This window comes from Mesocricetus auratus, unplaced genomic scaffold (assembly GCF_017639785.1).
Source record: "Mesocricetus auratus isolate SY011 unplaced genomic scaffold, BCM_Maur_2.0 Super-Scaffold_100018, whole genome shotgun sequence".
Taxonomy (NCBI): Eukaryota; Metazoa; Chordata; class Mammalia; order Rodentia; family Cricetidae; genus Mesocricetus; species Mesocricetus auratus.
The window spans coordinates 31,778,588-31,798,197 of NW_024429199.1; the positions used below are offsets into that span (position 1 = coordinate 31,778,588).

General features: G+C 42.0%; 2 protein-coding genes across 5 annotated transcripts in view; both read left to right on the plus strand.

Moving 5' to 3' along the window:
• Positions 1-19,005, plus strand: part of Aig1 (androgen induced 1) — a 210,240-nt gene extending 191,235 nt beyond the window's left edge. For 2 of the 4 annotated variants that reach the window (XM_040728416.1, XM_005065858.4), the window contains 2 exons: positions 12,462-12,625; positions 18,359-19,005. In XM_040728416.1, coding sequence (XP_040584350.1) covers positions 12,462-12,625; positions 18,359-18,396 — 202 coding nt within the window. In that variant the 3' untranslated portion in view covers positions 18,397-19,005. Of the gene's footprint in view, positions 1-12,461; positions 12,626-13,237; positions 13,304-18,358 lie in introns of all 4 variants that reach the window. The other 2 variants (XM_021224436.2, XM_021224438.2) reach the window with 2 other exon arrangements.
• On the plus strand, positions 13,310-18,352 carry LOC121132915. Its single transcript, XM_040728418.1, has 3 exons — positions 13,310-13,917; positions 14,415-14,528; positions 15,591-18,352. Exons 1-3 carry the CDS (start codon positions 13,906-13,908, stop codon positions 16,107-16,109), a joined length of 645 nt encoding a protein of 214 aa, XP_040584352.1. The 5' UTR covers positions 13,310-13,905; the 3' UTR covers positions 16,110-18,352.
• Positions 19,006-19,610: the final 605 nt, after the last annotated feature.

Sequence of the window (19,610 nt, forward strand, 5' to 3'; positions counted from 1 at the left end):
AGGGAGGTATATAACACAGGAGCAAGGCCTCAGTATCAGTCATTCATTCTCCAGCCACATGAGAATAGGAATGCCCCAGCCCTGTTAGAGGTGAGAACTCACTGGTAGCTTGGCTGCTTTGCTTCCCTTATCTTCAGATTGAACCCCAATATCTGTCTCTGAATCTCTTATTAATTCGTGTTACAAGTTAGGGTTTGAGTTGCTGTGATAAAACACCATGATCAAAAATGACTTGTGGAAGACTCATCTATGTCCAGGACAGGAACCTGGAGGCAGGAACTGAAGCAGAGACCATGGAGAAGTGCTGCTTACAGACTTGCTCTACATGGCTTCCTCAATCTGCTTTCTTTTCTTTCTATCTATCTATCTATCTATCTATCTATCTATCTATCTATCTATCTATCTATCTATCTATCTATCTATCTATCCACTCACCCACCCATCCACCCATCCATCCATCCATCCATCCATCCATCCATCTATTCTATGTGTCTTTTACATCATGTATCTTGATCCCATTTATTTCCCTGTCCCTTTGCAACCTCCCTTTGCCCCTGAACACACCCCAAGTAAAACAAAATTTAAGAGAAAAAAAGGAAGATAAAATAAGGGAGAAAGTTAAAAATCTCATTATGGAAGCTACAGTGTAACACAGTGAGTAACATCGAAAACCCTTTGCCCATATGTCTTTATTTGCAAGTCATAACCTTAGGTCTGGACCTGGGCAGCTTTCAGGTTGGTCTGCCAGATGGGAAATGGAGACAGTTCTCCCATGCTCACATCTTTGAGACTGCCTCACCCACACCTGCACTAACTGCTCTCACACTCTTATTACCACAGGGCCACCTCTCCCACCTTCCCTACATGTTAATGAGAATAGCTCTCCCATGCTCACAGTTTCGGGCAGGGTTGGCTCACCCACACCTTCCACAACAGTGTTAGCTCAATTGTGCTACCCTGGCGAGGTGCATGAATCTGCTTTCTTATAGCACTCAGCCCAAGGGTAACACCACTCCCAGTGGGCTGGACCTCTTCCCATATCACTCACCAATTGAGAGAATGGACCATAGCCTTGCCCACAGGACAATCTAGTAAGGACATTTTCTCAATTAAGTTTCCCTCTTTTCAAAGGATTTTAGCTTGTACCAAATCGACATAAAACTAGCCAGGACACCACCCAAATTTGAGGTTAACTCTTTTCTTCATCTTCTTTCCCCATCGATTCTAGCTGGTGTTGCCCAGCTGTTCTTGGGAGTTGGGCCTGCCTTGGTGTGTGATCACCCTACCAAAGGTCGCATCATTAAAGAAAAGTGAGTGTGCTCTCACAGAAACTGTGAAATGCAACAGCCCCTCAGATAGTGGTGTTGTAACTATAGCACTTTTTTTGAGACAGGGTTTATAGCACACTCTTTAAAGAAATAAATAGATGCTAAATAAAAGCTTGAAGAAATAGATTAAAGAATTAGGTGTGACTTTCCTCAAGGGGGCAGAACCAGGCATATGGAGGCTACAATTCTGGAGGCAGGGAGGGGAGTTTCTGCTTTTTGAAAAACACAGCTTTTGGGACATTCGATTGTTTGATTCAGAGTACCAAATAAACATCAAGTAAACTTTAGAAAGAAACAGCAACTTTCTGTGCCTGCCTTGCACAGCAGTGGGAGTGTCGCATGTCACATGGGAGCCATATTGCTCTGAGACTGGGACTGCAGACTCTGGGTCACCGACCACATCTGCTTCACAAACTGTTGCATTGCTATCTCTGACACCACACAAACTGTTGCATTCCTATCTCTGACACTACAGACATGGTGAGTGAAAAAGAAATAAACAGAACATTTCTCACCAGGAGAAGTAGTGCTGTGACAGTACCAGAGATGGTCTCACCGTACAGCGTCACACCGAGCATTGCTCAATACAGGAGCTCCAGAAGGTTCCAGAGCAGCATTTCTTAACCTGTGGGTCTTGACCCCTCTGAGGGATCAAACAACCCTTTCAGAGGGTCATATATCAGATATCCTGCATATCAGATGTTTACATTATGAGTCATAACAGTAGCAAAATTACAGTTATGAAGTAGCAACAAAAATAACCTTATGGTTGGGGGTCACCACAACATAAGGAACTGTATCTAAAGGGTTGCCGCATTAGGAAGGTTGAGAACCACTGATCCAGAAAAATGAGGAGTGGAGGTAATCAAGAGGACACTAGGAATTTGTAATTGTCCTAATGAAAAGCATTTAGTGTTGTTGAGGATCAGAATAGTAAGAGCAGTTGATTTCTGCAAAATTGTGGAAAACGATGATATCTGCTGAGGAATTCAAGCAGTCTCTCCTCACCTCCCAGTTTGAAAGTGTGGCTCCCCTCAGCAGCCAACTCTGATGATCACATGAATTGTAATGGTCCCTTGCTGAGTGCCCACCCCTCTCCTGAAAGAACACATGTTCCCTCCGGTGTTCAATGTGTCAGCTTGATGTTTGGCACCTGTGTGCTTTGAGAAGTTCCAAGTGATTAAAGTTTAGAAAAAACAGTCATGAGTTTTATTGAGGGACATTCAGATTGAGTTCTCTCCAGGAAAACATCACCATAAAATCAGGTAGACTAGAGAGAGTGGAACTCAATGGAAACGAATCATTTGCAACCAATGTAGACCTGTGCCAGGAGATGTGTTAAAGAGAAACTTTCTGAAGTAGATTACTGGCCTGCCTTTGTGGATAAATCACTCCAATATTTGTGATTTAGAATCAGGAAGAAAACACTATCCCTCATGACCTCATGACAGGAATTCATTTCGAAAGGCTTGCACAATTTGCCTCTGTCCCTAGGGATGGGTGGAGGGACTTGTAACCTTGAAAATATTCTTGTATGGAGTACAGGAAAATATTATATACTTCCACATAAGGAGAAACACTGGAAAGGCTTTTGTCATTGCTTGTTTGATTTGCTTGGATGTTAAAAAATTTTTAACTTAAGTTGGTGGTGCTTTGTAACTAGTGATCTGCCAATCACATCACTAATTATGTGCTTGGTTCTGTGTTTCTGCTGTGTTCTCTATTCTCGGTGTCAACTTCTAGCTCATTCACATATTTAGATCATATTATTAAGCAGTGTTTAAACTTCTCTACTAACATGGACAAGATCAAAGACATTCCATAATGTTTGAGGTGACCCAAAAATACATAAATAAGCTAGAAGTTGTTCCAAAGCATAGAGGGCATAGCTAATTACACAGGAGTATGTAAACTATTAAGGGTTACAAAATTGTGACTGTGGATTATTAACTAAAGTCTAGGACCTTCTGAGCGCTGAGCACTGTGTGACTACATGGGACACACACCCAGAAATCCTTCCCAGGGTCTGTGGGACTAGCTTCATTGAAAATAATCAGAAATCATAAATGAGTATTACATAATTATGTCTCAAGGTATTTTCTTGAAAAAAAATGTCCCTAGTGTACAAAAATGGGCTTCTGCAGTTGTATTTGTAAGCCTAGTGGTATTTCAACACTACTCAGAGTGAATTCTCTGTTTGGTGTTTATCTGTAAACTGATGCAGTTTCTACCTCTACCCATACCTCACTTGAGAGAATATTTGAGCCCATTTCCCATCTAAACAAGTATCCCTTCACATAGTCCGACTATCTCTACCTATTCAGTAGCAAGTCTTGATGAACTCACCACACTGAAATCTCATTGCTGAACCTAAGCATGCCATTACTGTTCACCTTACAAGTGGAGACTTGTGTGTTAAACAAATGGAGGAGTCCATGAACAAAAAAAAATTCCAGAGTTCCCAAAAGGCAATCAAACAGGTCCTGATGAAATCAGTACTGAGGTGAAAGTCCATGGAACCTTCAGAATAGTCCTCAAATTGAATGTACCTACAGACAGTTAGACAGTTTGGTCAACACATGAGCTGACGGCCAGGTTTGCCTGTGAGCCATCCTTCAGAAGCTTCAGAGTTGAGAAACACGATAGGCCAGAAGCTGATGTCCACACTCAGCCCTACCCAGGACCCAGGTCATGACCTGCCAAGTGTAGTGAGTCCCCACAGGATAAACATGGTGTGACAGTGGAAGAGATAAGTCATCGCCTTTTCTGAAGGAGTGTTTCATCCATGCAGTGGTTTCCCTCTCCTCAAAGGAAGTTATAAAGTCTGATCCTTGAGTTTTATAAGACATCCAATCTTGTGTTAAAACTTCACTTAAAGTGATTTATCTTGCATTTTGCAGCAGCTCTGCATCTTGCACATTTTCCATAACGATCATGTGAATTCGTTTTATAGTCAGAGGGGAAAAAAACTTTATAGAGAGATTTCCTGCCTAAATCATCCTTTGGGTTCTAAGCATATGAAAGGCGTTTTGGGGTCCTGTTCCCATCCATCACTGGCTAGCCTCTGGAGGAGTAGAGGAGTCAACTACACAGCTGAGAGCTGAACTACTGAGATGTGGGTCCCAGCTTCTCCACTGCTCAACTTTACTGGGCCTCAGTGTCCTCAGCTACAGAAAGACATAAACATAACACCTTTCACCAAAAAGGGGTCCCATAAAGTACAGTGCCTATCACCAGTCTTTCAAGTGTAGTTGGCTGCAATTTGCTATTGAACCGGAGTCTATATCCCGTGTCTTTCAAGCCTCCTAGCTCCTTATGTAAATTTGAAATAGCAACCTTTTAATCCCCTCAAGTAATCATGAAAATAAAAAGGCTACTGGTGATACAATAGCTACTTGTGTCGATTAAGGATAAATAAGGGTAACATCCAGAAAAGGATCGGGCAACATGTGACCCTCACTATGATGTCTCAAATCCTGTTGTCATTGTCCCAACTCACGATTTTTGTAGCAAGGTGATCTTTGTCCATGTGGCCCAATGAGCTATAGGATTTGGAAGGTCAACTTGCTATAACATACCGATATGTGATATGCTGTCAATATTCAAATCACACACACACACACACACACACACACACACACACCACATACACGCAGACATGCATGCATGCACACACATGCACACATGCACAAAATCAAAAATGTCCTTGCTTCCACATTAGAAGTGGAAAGTTAATTTTCTAGTAACTCTTGCTTCTCAGTTTCTATGTTAATAGACACTGTCTTTGACCCACTTCCTGGCCTCAGGAAACCATACCTTCTCTCTTGTTCCATGTCACCCCCATTCCATGATTTTGCTGTTTAGTATCATTATCGTTGTTCTGACCCTTAAAATCTTACCCTTTTAGAGCTCTTCTGTGAACCCATTTTCCTGGTGATTTATATAAACTCTCACGTAGATAGATGGTCACATCTGTTCTGATAGCTCACACTGCCATGTTGTTGTCAGTGAGCTCCAGGTCTATGTTGCCACATTAAACCCATGTACCAGCCTTCAGGACAACTCCACTCGGGTATCATTTGGACATCCAAACTGAGCGTGTCCAGACAAAACTCCTCATCCCCTGTGGGCAGCTCCCTCACAGCCTTATTTCCTATCTCAGGAAATGGCAGTCCTTTCTACCTGGCTCATCAAGCCAGGAATCTATGATTAATCCTTAACTCATTTTGGTGCCCCACAGCATAAGCCCAGTCAATCACCAAGTTCTCTAATTCTATTTCTGAAATCAGTACTTTGTATTTTTAATTTAAAAAACACATTTTGTGTTGTGACCTAGCCTCTGTGTGTGTGTGTGTGTGGTGTGCTGTGTACGCTCACACATGCATTTCCATGTGACTGAAACTTCCATTTTACAAGCCAATTTTGATCACTATATGCAAGTCTTTCTGACTTTTTCTGTTCTGTTGTCTGGTTTTTGTTTTTAATGTTTGTAACCAATGGTTACTGGTGAATACTGAACAACCAGTGCTTCGGGGAATGGAAAGGAACACCTGAGGTATAGTGTTTGCCCTTGTATAAACAGTTTCACTATGGTTGAATCCAAGCCACCATCTAGCCAGCTCACAAACTTTAAATTCATAACAATTAGCCCTCATCTCCAGGATGTCACTGCTTATGACCTGTACTTTGATTGATACTGGTCTACATATCTTATGAAACTACCCATTAATTTTTATTTCCAGTAACTACCACTTCTATCTAGGCCACCAGTGTTTTGGGTAGAATTGGTTTCCAGTTCCGTCTGCCCACATTTATTTAATATGCTTCAAAGCCTTCTTTCTCTCGACACTTGGTAGTCTAACTTTTAAAGATTAAAAAGACCACCCTCAGTTTGGCACCAGCCCCTTCTGTACTTGATTCCTGGTCTCAGCAACAATGTTTTCTTCTTCATTATCTTAGAGTTTTTCCCTTTTTGGGGGGTCTTGGGATATTCCTTTTAGCTAGAAAGTTTTTTCCTCCCATCTTTAGTCAACTAATGGTGGTAAGTGCTAAGGATGACAAAGAGGAATAAAGATAGCTACAGTTTTTCACTTCACAAAGCATGTACTCTAGTTCAAGTAATCACTCAAGTTTAAGTACTAGCCAAAGAGCTTTAAAAATCACAAAGATCATGGTTCTCTAAGAACGCACTACATTTGAACTAACCTGGCAGATCAGGGGAACTTTCCTGAGCAAAGTGATAACTGTAGAATTGTCACAGCACACTTAGGATATCTAAATATGAATACAACTTCACTAGTCTGTAGCATGGGTAACTACAGCATAGGTAGAAAGAGGTGCACATAAAAATCCACACGGCAAGGAGGGAGTATGGAAAATCAGGGGACCAGGTGAAAATTGGGATGACTAGAGTGTAAAGAGCAGCAAGGTGAACTAAAGCCAAGCAGACAGATGCAGGCCATCGTGAGGCAAGTGTCTACACTTCTTGTCTGTAACAAAAATGGAGGAGCACTGTTGGGTTAAAAGCATGGACACAGGGTAATAATGTGTTTGTATTTCTGATCAAGAAATCTCACTGTGCCCATCATTAAACTAGAAAATGGGAGAAGAGAAGACGCAACTTAGAAACTATTACAGTCTTCTGGACTGAGATAATTGTCATACAAATTAAGATGGTGATAGAAATTGGAAAAAAGTCAGTGTATTGCAGAGTTGATTGAGGTAACCTTGATCAGACAGCGCAGGGCAGTGACTGTGTGATGAAAGGGAGAAATGTTGACAGGTGTTTGAGTTGCAAAGCTGAACCATTATCAGAGATGAGAAACTGGGGAGGTCTGGCAAGAAACAGAAATAACTTTGGCTGTAGATACACTGAGTTGGAAATGTGCAAAATGAGATGCTTTCAGAGTTGAAAAGATTTTCTAGAACTTAGAAGATAACTGGATAGGGACACAAGTTTGTGAAATACCTTCGCATGTGGTGGGTGTGAAGCCATGGCGGTGAATGAATTTATCAACAGGGAATGTATAGCATTTTAAAAAACAAAAAGGTTAGAAACTAAGCCTCAGGGGAAGTTCGTGGCTGTAGAGATGGTTCGGCATTAAAAGTACTTACTGATCCCTCAGAGGACCTGGTTCCAGTTCCCAACATGCACTTTGTAACTTACAACCTCTGGAACCCAGGGTATCTGACAGCCTCTCCTGGCCTCTGAAAGCCCCAGACAAATATGTGATGCACTTACATGCATCCAGGGAACCAGTATTGCACTTAAAATGAAACCATAAAATTCACATTTAATGTAGAGTAATGAATAGTGAACTTGCAGAAGAAGAAAAAGAGTGGCCAGAGTGATAGAGGGGAAAGGAGAGAGAAGTGACATTCAAACCAACCAGCATGATGTATGGGGACATCAAGAACGAAGCTGAGGGACTGGAGAGATGGCTCAGTGGTTAAGAGCACTTTCAACAGGACCTGTGCTCAATTCCCAGCACCCTCCCGGCAGCTCACAACTCTCTGTACCTCTAGTCCCAGGGGATTTGATGCCCTCTTCTGGCCTCCGTAGGCTCTGTACACACATAGTGCACAGACATCCAGGCAAAACACTCACCCACACAGAATAATAAAATAAAATAAGGACTATATATTTAAAAAGAATTCAGGCGTGTTGGCCGAAGAGTGATACCAAGGAAAGATGAGGAGTCAGTGATTACTCACCAGTAAAGAGTTTGCCTTGGAGAGGAGAGACAAAGAGCAATGGTTGTGAAATTGCTGAAAATTCTTTATTGCACGTTGATGAAAGGCATTTGAACATATCAGCTATGAAAGAGTGGCTTGAAAGAAAGCTGAATATTCGAGAGAATATCCAAGGATATTGAAATGAGCAATCTGTAGCAGCGGGAAACAATCCCCATGCACCCATGGCACTCCTATCCTGATCTTTGCCATTGTTCTGAGCCTTAGCCTTTAACAGCTGAGCCAGATCTCCAGCTCCGGACCCTTGGCAGTTGTGCCCATACTCACAAGTGCTCTTGTAATAACTTGGTCTACCACTAGACTGGACTCACAAGGACAGGCATTACCTTTGCCTCGTTTACTGCTGGATCTGTTTGCAAAGTGCTCAAATGGGAGACATGGATAAGTGTCATTTTCTTTCACTTGTAAATTTCAAATAAGTGGATTAGAGGCATACTTAATAAAGCAGATAATCCATAAGCCTTGCAATACTAATAAACATGTGCATATGTGTACAACGTATGTACCCACGTGCATGCGTGCACACATACACCGTGGTTGTTGATGTCTGAGGATAAAGTTTTTAATGTAAGTGCCATTGCCTTAAGCATAGGTGTCTGGGCACTTAGATGAGAAAGCTTTAAGAATGAGACAGCAATTGAAAGCAACCCAAGAACTAAGAACTCGCCACTCACAGATGAGCAAGGCCATGAGTCATCTTTGCACAGAGAATTTAACTGTGATAATATCAAGGAAACAAATGATGAAATAGTAGCCTGTTAGGACAAGTGGGTATATCATTCACACTAATCCAGGTATAGCCCCAAGTAACAGGACTTGTGTGTCTATACCTGGGATGAGCTGATGACCTGCCAAGTAAAAAACAAAGTCAGAAAGGGAGGAGAGATATGAATGCTTTAAGACAATATCAAGTGCCCTAAGGAGAGCAAGTCCAGACAGCAAAAAGGCAACCAAGCATGGTGGGCGAGGGGCTCTCAAGACCCCACGGTAATTAATGGCTGCTGAGGTGCCTTTTCTTCAGTAGTGCGGGCACTGTTGAGTTCTCCATGCTCCAGCAAATATCCCCCGCACCCATGCTCATGCAGGCATCCTAATTATTCTCATTCAAGGAAAGAAGAGGCATGAATGTAGAATCAGGACTTCTTGGGAAGAAAGGGTTCAGAGGGGCTGGATGGAGATAAGAAATGCCGATGGGGGGGTAGCATGATTATAATGCATTATATACGTGTGTGAATTTATCAAAGAATAACTATAATATTTTAAAGGGAAATCAGTTGTGCATTTCATTCCTGGCTTTCCCAGATTTTTTTTATGTTATTTAGCTTGGCCTCATATTTTTTTAACTTGTGAAATGAGGATAAATATCCCTTCTAAGGGGTTTTATAAGGTAATAAAAAAAGATGACAGATCCTGTGAAAGCCCTGTGAGTACAGGACCCAGAGTACAGGGATGAGGCATGGAAAGCTTAAGTTGGAATTAACATTTGTCCAAGATCCCACCTGCAGATAGAAATTTAGTCGTCATCTAAAACACATAAGACATGGCAGTGGTTATATCATTTGGCATTGTAGTTTGGTTGCGATGAGATCAAAAGTGCACTATATAGTCTCAGGCCTGGCATTACACATGATCTTTATGAGCTGCAAATGAAAGGCCCAGGCCACCAAAGGCAAAGCAGATCGCCAGGGAAGGTATGCAGATTAAAATTAACATTTACAGTTGAACCGTGGCCCCCGTTTGCCTAATGGAGGAAACATTTGCAGTGAAACAAGTCACAATTTTGTAATTGATGTGTAAAAATACTTTACTATCTCATGACATTAAGTTGGGGTATGTTGTGCATTTTCTACATGGATGCCACTTAGTGGCCGCAACACCACCTCCTTACCTTAGTTAAAACTAGACAAGGAACATCTGACTGCCAGTGATTTATGAACTGGCAGAACAGGTCATTATCAAACTCCACAGTCTAATTCCAACGATTTAATTTTTATTGGCCTCCACAAGTGCTTTAGCTTAAATTTTTTTTGCTAACTTTGTTTTAATAGAAGTATTTTGGCTTGAGTAAGTCAATACCATAGAAACAGTCGTTTCTAGACATAATACATGTCATAGTTATTATGTCTAGCCCTCAAATTTTTCATCATCTTCAACACAAACTCCCTGGTCCTCCAGTTCCCTCAGCCCCTGAGATAAAACAATGTAAAAGGAGGAAAGGGTTTTTGTCTATCACAATCTCAAAGGTTTCAGCCCATGGTCCCTTGGCTTGACAGCTTCCATGAGGGAGCAATAGAGATAGAAAGTTGTTCATCTCATAGAGACTGGAAGGAAGAGAGAGGGAAGGGGTCAGTGATGAAGTGTACCCTTCGAAAGCATGCTACAGGGGCTTGAAGCGATGGCTCAGCAGTTAAGAGCACTGCTGTTCTTCCAGGGGTCCTGAGTTCAATTCCCAGCAACCGTATAGCGGCTCACAACCATCTGTCATGAGATCTGGAGCCCTCTTCTGGCATGCAGGCAGAACACTGTATACATAAAAAAGTCTTTAAAAAAAAACTGGACGTAGGTGGCACAAGCCTTTAATCCCAGCATTGGAGAGGCAGAGACAAACAGATCTCTGTGAGTTTGAGACCAGCCTGGTCTACAAGAGCTACTTCCAGGATAGCCTCCAAAGCCACAGAGAAACCCTGTCTTGAAAAAACATTAATAAATCAAAACAATAACAACAACACAAAAGCAAAAGGCATACCCCAGAAGCCTGTTTCCTGTAACTAGACTCCACATATTATAGCCTGCTCAACTTCTCAGTAGCCAGTTGACTTAAGAATTCATCAATGGGTTAATCCACTGATTAGCTCCACGTCCTCATGATCCATTCACTTCCCAGAGGCCTCACCACAGATACTGCTGCTTTAAGGACCAAGCCTTCAGTGCATGGGTTGGGGGGAGCATTCTTGACGGAGATGTAATACATGGCGATTTCTATTGTACTTTCTGGATTTTGGTTTACCTACTTTAATGCCTCATATAAATGGAATCATGAGAAGCTGTCCTGTGATTTATTTATTGCCATGTTTCCATAGTTCAGTATGCTGTAGTGTATACTGAAGTTGTAGTCTTCCTTGTACAAAATAGCATTCCATTGGGTATTTATACAGCTCTTGGCATACTCATTCATCTCTTGATGGATGTGGGTTGCTTCAAACATTTGGTTGCTCATGTGTTGATGTTACAGTCTCCACTTTTAATTATTCTGGAGATGAAGCAGAGTTCGAAACCACGAGTTTTAATACCATAAATGTGCTGTGCATGTTTACATGCATGTGAATGTACTCGTGGGTGATTTGAGCTCTGTGTATCTGTGCTTCGTTCATTTCAAAAATGAAATTCTTTCAGCATCACTACCAGAAGAAGTTCCACCTCCATGGTGACTGGATAATGCAAGCTATGTAGTGAAGAGCCATGGCTTCCTGCCACTAATGAAACCTTTGTGTGGGTGTGTCCACATTCTTAAACACTATATAGAAAGTAGCCTTTCTTCCCAATGTAATAGTTATTTGTACTTTCTTCATTCTCCAAAACTGGTACTCTTTAATAAAATAGCAAACCCCAAATAATACAGAAAACCACTGCCAGTAGTCATGCTAAGGTGGAGAGAATGAGGCAGATGATGCAACTAAGCTCTGGGAAGCAACGCCAGTTGATGTTGCTCTTCCCACAGAGCCAGAAACATCCAGCCTAGAAACAAGATGGTTCCAAGTAAGCATGCACAAATGTTTAGAGGAGAAGTGAGTGCAGGATCTGCAGACTAGAGAAGCAGGAAGCCTGTATCTGCAGGGTCAGGGGCTGGTGGCTCCAGCCCACGTGGTTCATGTCCCTGTCTCACTGAAAGACGGTATGTCAAGACAGCTGGCCTATACTCACTCAGCTTTATTACAGGGTGATTGCCTAATGCAAAATTTTCCATTGTATAAAGAAGAGATTAAAAGGATTGTATAACAGTATTAAATCACCCAGGAGTTTCTAATACCTGACCAAAACCTCTTAAGTGTCTTTAAAGACAAGAAGACACTGCCAGGAAGGAGGAGACTAGGGAGATGTGTCACTCAGGGCAGTGTGGGGTCCCGACACAGTTCTGGGACAGAGAAAGGACACAGCAGAGAAAGGCAAAGAAAGGCAGCAGTTTGGTTGGTACTGACAGACCAGTGTTGACTTCTTGCTTGGAGTAACTGCCCTAGAATTCTTCAAGATGTTAACAGGCTAAAGTCTGGGCCATACAGGAGCACCTTGTCAGTGTGATGGGCTTGCATTTGTAAGACAACAGCCTTGACATCTGTCATGGTCATGACTCCATCTTTGTCTCCTTTCCAATACCAAATGCAGGGTGTGCTGGATACATCATGTCACTGGCATGTGGGTGTACCCTTTCCTGGAACATATCGGCTCAGGAGCCAGGATCGTCTTCTTTGGGTCAACAACAATTCTAATGAATTTCCTGTACCTGCTGGGAGAGGTGCTGAACAGCTATATCTGGGATACACAGAGAAGTGAGTACCATTGAGTACACATAAAACAAGAACGGTACTGCCTACAGGATCCTTGGCCTAGGGAAACTTCTGAGGCAGCCTCCTCTGCAGTCTTCCACAGGCTGTCCACGGAAGCTTCATTTTTGTTTTACTACTATTATTATTATTGTTATTATTATTATTATTGTATTAATTTAGGAGCTGCTGGCAATGTTACCTAAAAGGTTTATTTCTCACTTGGTCTTATTAGGTAGTAAAACATCCAAACCAGAAGATAAAAGAAGCATGTTTGTAAAATTATATAGAAAAAATACAGTATTGATAAGGAAAACAAAAGTGAAGCCAGCTATGGTTAACAGAATTCTGCTGTAGCAAAAGGACCCTAAATTAAATAGTAAGTTATTGGAAGAGCCTCACTAAAAGTCACCAGATCTTACTCTCTGTGTCATCTTTTCATGGATGTGGTAACCTCAAAGGAATCTCGTGTCCATGAAACCAGAACTACAAACAGTCCAGGTGGCTGCCCTTTGCCAGAGTGGAAGGTCACAGAGAGAATATATTAAAGAATATATTTCAGTGCTGCTAAAGGTCCCTTAACCTTTGACTTGATTTCTCTTTTGTTTCCATTTATAGCAAAGCCTTCTTCTTGACAAGACATACAATCTTATCTAAGCTGTGACAAACCTGTCCAAAACCTATGTAAGAATACATAAACATTGGAAAGTGGAAAGGCAAGATCTTGGCCATGTAGTGATCTGAATCCTGCATAAAACACATCCAGAGGCTGGTATGGGGGTTTCAGGGAGATGTGGACATCTCCTCGGACACGGTCCATCATTCTAGATGCCACCTATGAGTGGACTGTGACCCAGTCACTGTGCAGGAGCTCAGTTCACTTGACTAATAAAGTAGCTCTTGCACAGTCATCGAATCAGGTTGGTTTTGTGTGTGCTTCTTCTTAGACCGTGTGAGTCAGCCAATGCTAAATGGTCCCCAGTTTTAATCCCTTCAGACCACAGCTTGGAGAACCAGACATTAATCTTTTCATGGCATTTCCTCTATTCAACAGAAGCAGTAATCTTTCTCTTTTAACATATAGAATTATTTGGTGCCCTTAAAAATGTTCTTGAAATAAAATGCAAGACTGTTTCCTCACCATCTTCAGAGAATGACTGCAGTTAGATTTAAGTTAATATGTGCAGTCCAGGAAAAATTTTTCTGGCATCGTCTGTCCCCTGGATGTGCTCAATTCTGGCCGACATCTGACCATAACAGTGCTGCTTCCTTGAGGAGTTGCCTGAATGGCAGAAGAGGTAAATATCCAGTCTAGACTAAAGAATATTGCTTACCAGCACACTGAATAGGGAGTTATAAGTGAAAAGAGATGCTGAGTTTTCTGAACTATCCATGCAGCCTCACTAGTCTGTTGTTTTCTTACATGGCATGCATGAAAGTCAGTCACCAGTTCATAGTTTATTTCTCTTTAGAGATTCATTTTGTCTACATTTATGTAGTGGAGTCCTTAGGAGCTGTTGTTTGCATCAAACCAACATCTTTGCACTGATGAACTTCTCACAACTCTGTGAGTGTGTGTGTGTGTGTTTGTGTTTGTGTGCATGCACACGCGTGCACACCCGAACATACACGTGTATATGTGCATGCACATGTGAATGACTGTTTAGTACAGTATAAAATATCTGTTTCCACAAATCAGTTACTATAATGTTCCTCAATGAGAAGGAACACTGCATAGAAGGTGTAAAATGCCTTCCTGAATTCCTTAATGGTTTTTAATGACTCAAATCCTCAGGTTTGTGTCTGCTACAACTTCAAAATGGAACATGTTTTGGAGACTATTACAGCTGGGGGAAGTCCTAGAAATTATCTGAAGCCATCCTCCCCTTTAGAAAGACAACTGAAGCCTGTGAGTGACCTTCTGAAATAACTGGCGTCAAAGCCAGTGTCTTCCATTCAAGCTTCAGGCCCTTGGTACTTCTAGCGAACTATCAGAATGTCTCTGGTTTAAGAAACACAAAACAGACCTGCTTGCTAGGAAACACAAGGCCTGAAAACAAGTTAAAGTCAGGCATTTACTCCGTTTCAAATAAAGTAACTCAAGATAGACATGTGAGAACTGTATGTGTTTGCTCTAATAAAATACCACAAGCTGAGTATCTTAAACAATAGGAAGAGATTGACTGGCACATCTAGATGCCACAAGTTACAAAGCAAGATGTTGTTCAGATTGCTTCCTCGTGAAAGTCTGCCTGCCACAGGTTCCGCTGGGCTGGTATTTCCTCATCTTCATGCTCAGAGAGGTACTCCCTATGTGATGCGGTCTCCAAGTTTCCCCTTTTTAGAAGGACGTATTTGATGAAATTCACCCTAATGACTTCATGTTGACTTTGTAAAGACCTCATCCAAATAAAGTCATATTCTGAGACATTGTGGATTAGGAATTCAACATCACAAGCTTGGATCTCTAAATAATTCATCCTATAATGATCCCCCTACCATAAATGTCTTTCACACATGTAAAATTCATTCTTCTCATGCCAGTAGCCCACAAAAGCCATTCTGGCACCAACTCTTTAATCCAAGGAAGGAAGGAAAGGAGGGAGGGAGGGAGGGAGGGAGGGAGGGAGGGAGGGAGGGAGGTAGAGAGGGAGGGAGGGAGGGAGGAAGGAGGGAAAGAAAGAAGATAGATCTTTTCTGAAATAGGACATAAACCTACAAACCATGTATGGATGAAATTTGGTCATAATTCATCCCAAAACAAAACCGTTCTCCAGGTTTATGTAAACCTATAAAACCAGACAAAAAGTTACCTCCTTCTAAAACATGGTGGTGAAGCAGGCCTAGTTTGTACAGCCCCCGTCCAAATGGGAGAAATGAAGGCGGCAGAAGGACTCTCCCAAGCAAGTCTAAAAGCAAACAGGGGAAATTTCCTTTAATTTAAATGCTTGAGAATAATCCTCTTTGGCAGGATGCTGTAGCCCTGAGGCTCACAAGGAGGAGTTGGGCCCTGCCTTCCAAACCCTGGAGAACAGAAGATTCACCATCCCCCAAATCCTGGACAGGGATCATGGTGTGTGTGTGTCTGGGGGAGGGGTGCTCTGGAACCACGGAAGAGCTAGTGACTGAAAATCCTTGTGTCATTGGCCCTCAGGTTCATGCTATGTCTGAGCCCTTTGTTCAGCTTGGTAATTTCTTTGAGTACGAAACTCTCAAAGACAGTGCTGGTGTCTCCTGCAATTCGAGCAGACCCACACTAGCAGAGAAGAGCACCCTTCGGAAGGTTTTCCTGGATGACTGCCTCTTGTTCTGGCTTCCACTGCAGCAATTGCTTGGATCCATGAGTCAGATGCCTAATTTCTTTAAGGAACAATTGTCTGGCCACACCTTGGGCATTCTCTTCCATTTTGAAGTACTGTGGGTCAGGACTTTGGCATATGATTATGCAATTCAACCCATGACACCTGAAGCATTTCTGTCCTTCAGCTAAGACTCTGTTTTAACTCCAGAAACTCTTGACTAAGGCCGCTGCTCTCACCAGAGTCAAATTTTAAAAGACTAGAAACAAGAGGCTCAATTGTGAAAGGCAGGGACAAGGGCAGAGAGAATAGGCATGAGGGGCTCAAGGGGGAGACTTAGACCCAGACCTCCGTGTGCAGGAACAGGCCCTTTCTCTGTAACACCCATTCAGGTTGCCTGACCCCCTGGCAGAAGCCTCAGGCCCTCACTTCCTGAGCTACTGGAAACTATCACCCTGTGGATACCTCCCCCAGGTCAGTCCACAGAAACAGCCTGCCTCAGCTCTTTGATGGGTTTCTGTCTTTTTGGGTTTTTTGTTGTTGTTGTTGTTGGATTTGGTGTAGTTTGGTTTTTGTGGAAATACATTCAGTTCTTTCATTATTTATGGCTATGTGATTTTTGCCCTCTATCTCACGGCTGCAAAACCAATATATGTGACGAGCCATTTCCTTTCCAAGTCAGAGAAGCCCAGATCCTCTACCTCTGTCCTCTTTTTTTGAAGATTCCACCATTGCTGCCACACCAACCCATCAGCAGAAGAGACCAAAGAGAAAACAAACAAACAAGGAATGATTTTGCATCCCATCTACCCCCAGCTTCCTTATTCCTGTGCAGAGAACATGGAACAGAAGCGGGGACTCGGGTGTGCTCCTGCTGTCTGGAGGGAAACTGCATTGTTAACTGTCTTTGCCTTGGTGGCCTAACCCAACAACAGAGATGTGGAGATGCAGTGCATACTCTCCCTTTCAGCCAGCTCTTCTCTCCTCGAGCCCTTCTGCCTAGGTGTGACGTTTCCCTCACGTGATCCGTAGGAAGTATTTTAGAAACTATTTTAGATCTCAGCCAGTTCCTTGCCTGTGAAAACTGGCCATGAGAGAAGATAGCTTCTCAGAGCGTTGACGCACGTTCCACTGCCTCTTCTGGGCTCCATGAAGCTAACTGGGAGTGGAAGCTGGTGAAGAAGGGGGATCCCTAATTATCCCTAGAATAATTGCGACCCTCTGAGGGTCACAATTATGATTGATCACTGCGGGGTCCTATACGCTGTGTGTTGCTTTTCTGCTAGTCCTGCTTTTAGAGGCCTCCTCTAAGTGTATTTATTCAATGAAGATTAGCTGCACATCTACTGTGAAATAGACACTGCCAAGCACTAGGGCTGTACATAAACAGTTTTGCCCTTAAAGATGTTTGCCCCTAACGTTCTACACATTTATAAAAGAATACTAACAGGACCAGAAAGACAGTATTTCAAATTCATTTGTTCTTTATTGCTATTGAAACAAACACACAAAAAGTATTCAAGAATTTGAGGAAGATTAGAAAAATGTTTATCTAGAAGCAAAAGGAAAAAAAGACGTAGGTGGGATTTCTGGATTCAAGTATAACTTACAAGAATAGCCTGAACAATTTCATCTCCAGGAAAATGAACCATAATCAACCATTCACTGCAGACAACGAACAAAGCCTTCCCGATCCCGTACATACAGGTCCTTCAGGAAAAGCAGATCAGGCTGGCTTGGCTCCTGCAGGGAGAACTTGACTTTCAGCATGCACAAGTATGGGGCCAGAAGTATAGTCAGGGGTACAGTGATTCCTAGCATGCCTGAGGCTCTGGGTTCATGCCCTAACATGAGGCAGCAGACAGGGTTAAGTGTGTGTGTGTGTGTGTGTGTGTGTGTGTGTGTGTGTGTGTGTGTATGTGTATGTGTGTGTATGCAATAAATAATCAGAAACAGCTCCTGTGACTAATTAAGGCTCCTTGAGCTTTTTAAAAAATAATAAAATTTAAAAAGAGAAGCTCTTATGCTTTTAGAAACCCAAAATCCAAGCTTTGAGAATGGACCAAACTGAAGTGAAAAATAAATGAAGCTGTTTAAATGCATCAGCTACATGGCTCCTGCTGCTGGGGGCTGGTTAAGAAACAATCTGGCTGGAGTATCCATCATTCAAACCAATGAGTCAGGAGTCATCCTGCCCCAGGGTCCTACTCCCAGAAGCACGAGGACCAGGCTGTGTCACAGAGATGTCAGGAAAGCGTGGGGAGAGAGGCCACTGAGGATGTTCCTAGAAAACACTGTAAATTTATTTTCTTCTTAGCTAGGAGGAGGGAGGGCATAGAAAGGTGGATGGAAGGAAGCTACGGTATTCAGAGATTCTCCGAGCATCTCTCCCATAGCTCTGCATCTGATGCTCAAATAAATCTTTTTGCTTGTTTTCTAGGTATGGAAGAAGAGAAGGAGAAGCCTAAGCTGGAATGAGATCCAAGTCTAAAAGGAAAAGCAGGAAGGAGCTACTCTTGAATTCTTTTGGCCCTAGGCACCAGCAGTGAGGAGACAAACCTTCAAGGGGCCATGGCATTAACCCTGTCTCCCTGACCCTGAGGGAGGACAACTTTTGTATACAAATATGTGCAAAATAGAATGCTTTGCTTTCGAAAATAACTCACCCTTGTTGTTTTTAAGTACTCTATCCAGGTTCATTATTGATGACATTTTTCCCCTTTTCTAGTTTTAAAACTAAAGTTGGTCATTGAATTTTCATTTCTGCAATAATAACTCCATTTAATCAAGAAGAAATGACTGTTTCTTGTTGAGGAGTATGATAAGAGTTGGAGGGGCAGGTGTGGATCAAGGCATTCACATTTATCTTCAAATGTGGCTGCAGTAATGACTCCAGGCCACAATATGGGCCCAAGAGGAGGCAGAATAGGTGTTCCTGTGGTGATAGAGTCATGGTTGCCTCAAGTGAGCAGTGTTAGTAATAGTATCAATTTAGTCAAATTGGTAAGTGTGCTTGAATCTCCATATTTACTATGTGAATACTTCCCACATGCAAACATTACTGTTAATAAAGGTCAACCAACCAAATGTGATGTCTGCATGGTCCATCTCAGTCGTAACAACCTGGTTGAAGTGTCTGTTCTTATTTGTTTCTATTGAAGCAGACCTGTTAAAAGTAGGTTGACTATACCCAAATTGTTCCTATGATTTTCATTTGAAAAGTGGTATGTCTTAATAATTCCAGAAAGAACACTTTAAGAATCTAACTTATAAACCCTTGGCCATGATTATTTGAAAGGTGGAAAACAGTGTTGTATCAATTATAAAATACTACTTAGTAAAATATTGGTTGTACATGCTAAGATAGATCAACAAGTAATATAAAACCATTTGTACTAAAAATGATTTAATTGGTGATACAAAAAACCCACCCCCATGGGCACCTAGGAATGTGTTCTCTTTTATTTTATCTACAACCACCTCTTCATAAAGGAGCCTGATTACCCCCATTGACTACCAGAAAGAGCTCAGGACTCACTAAAGAAAGAATGTTTTATGAGGCTCCTGGTGATTTATGGCAGAATATTCAAGGACATATGTTTTAGTACTGAATGTGTTCATACATCACAGAATATATGCCCAATTTTAAAAACTATTTTATTAAAAATTTCAACCTGAAGAAAAATTTAGTT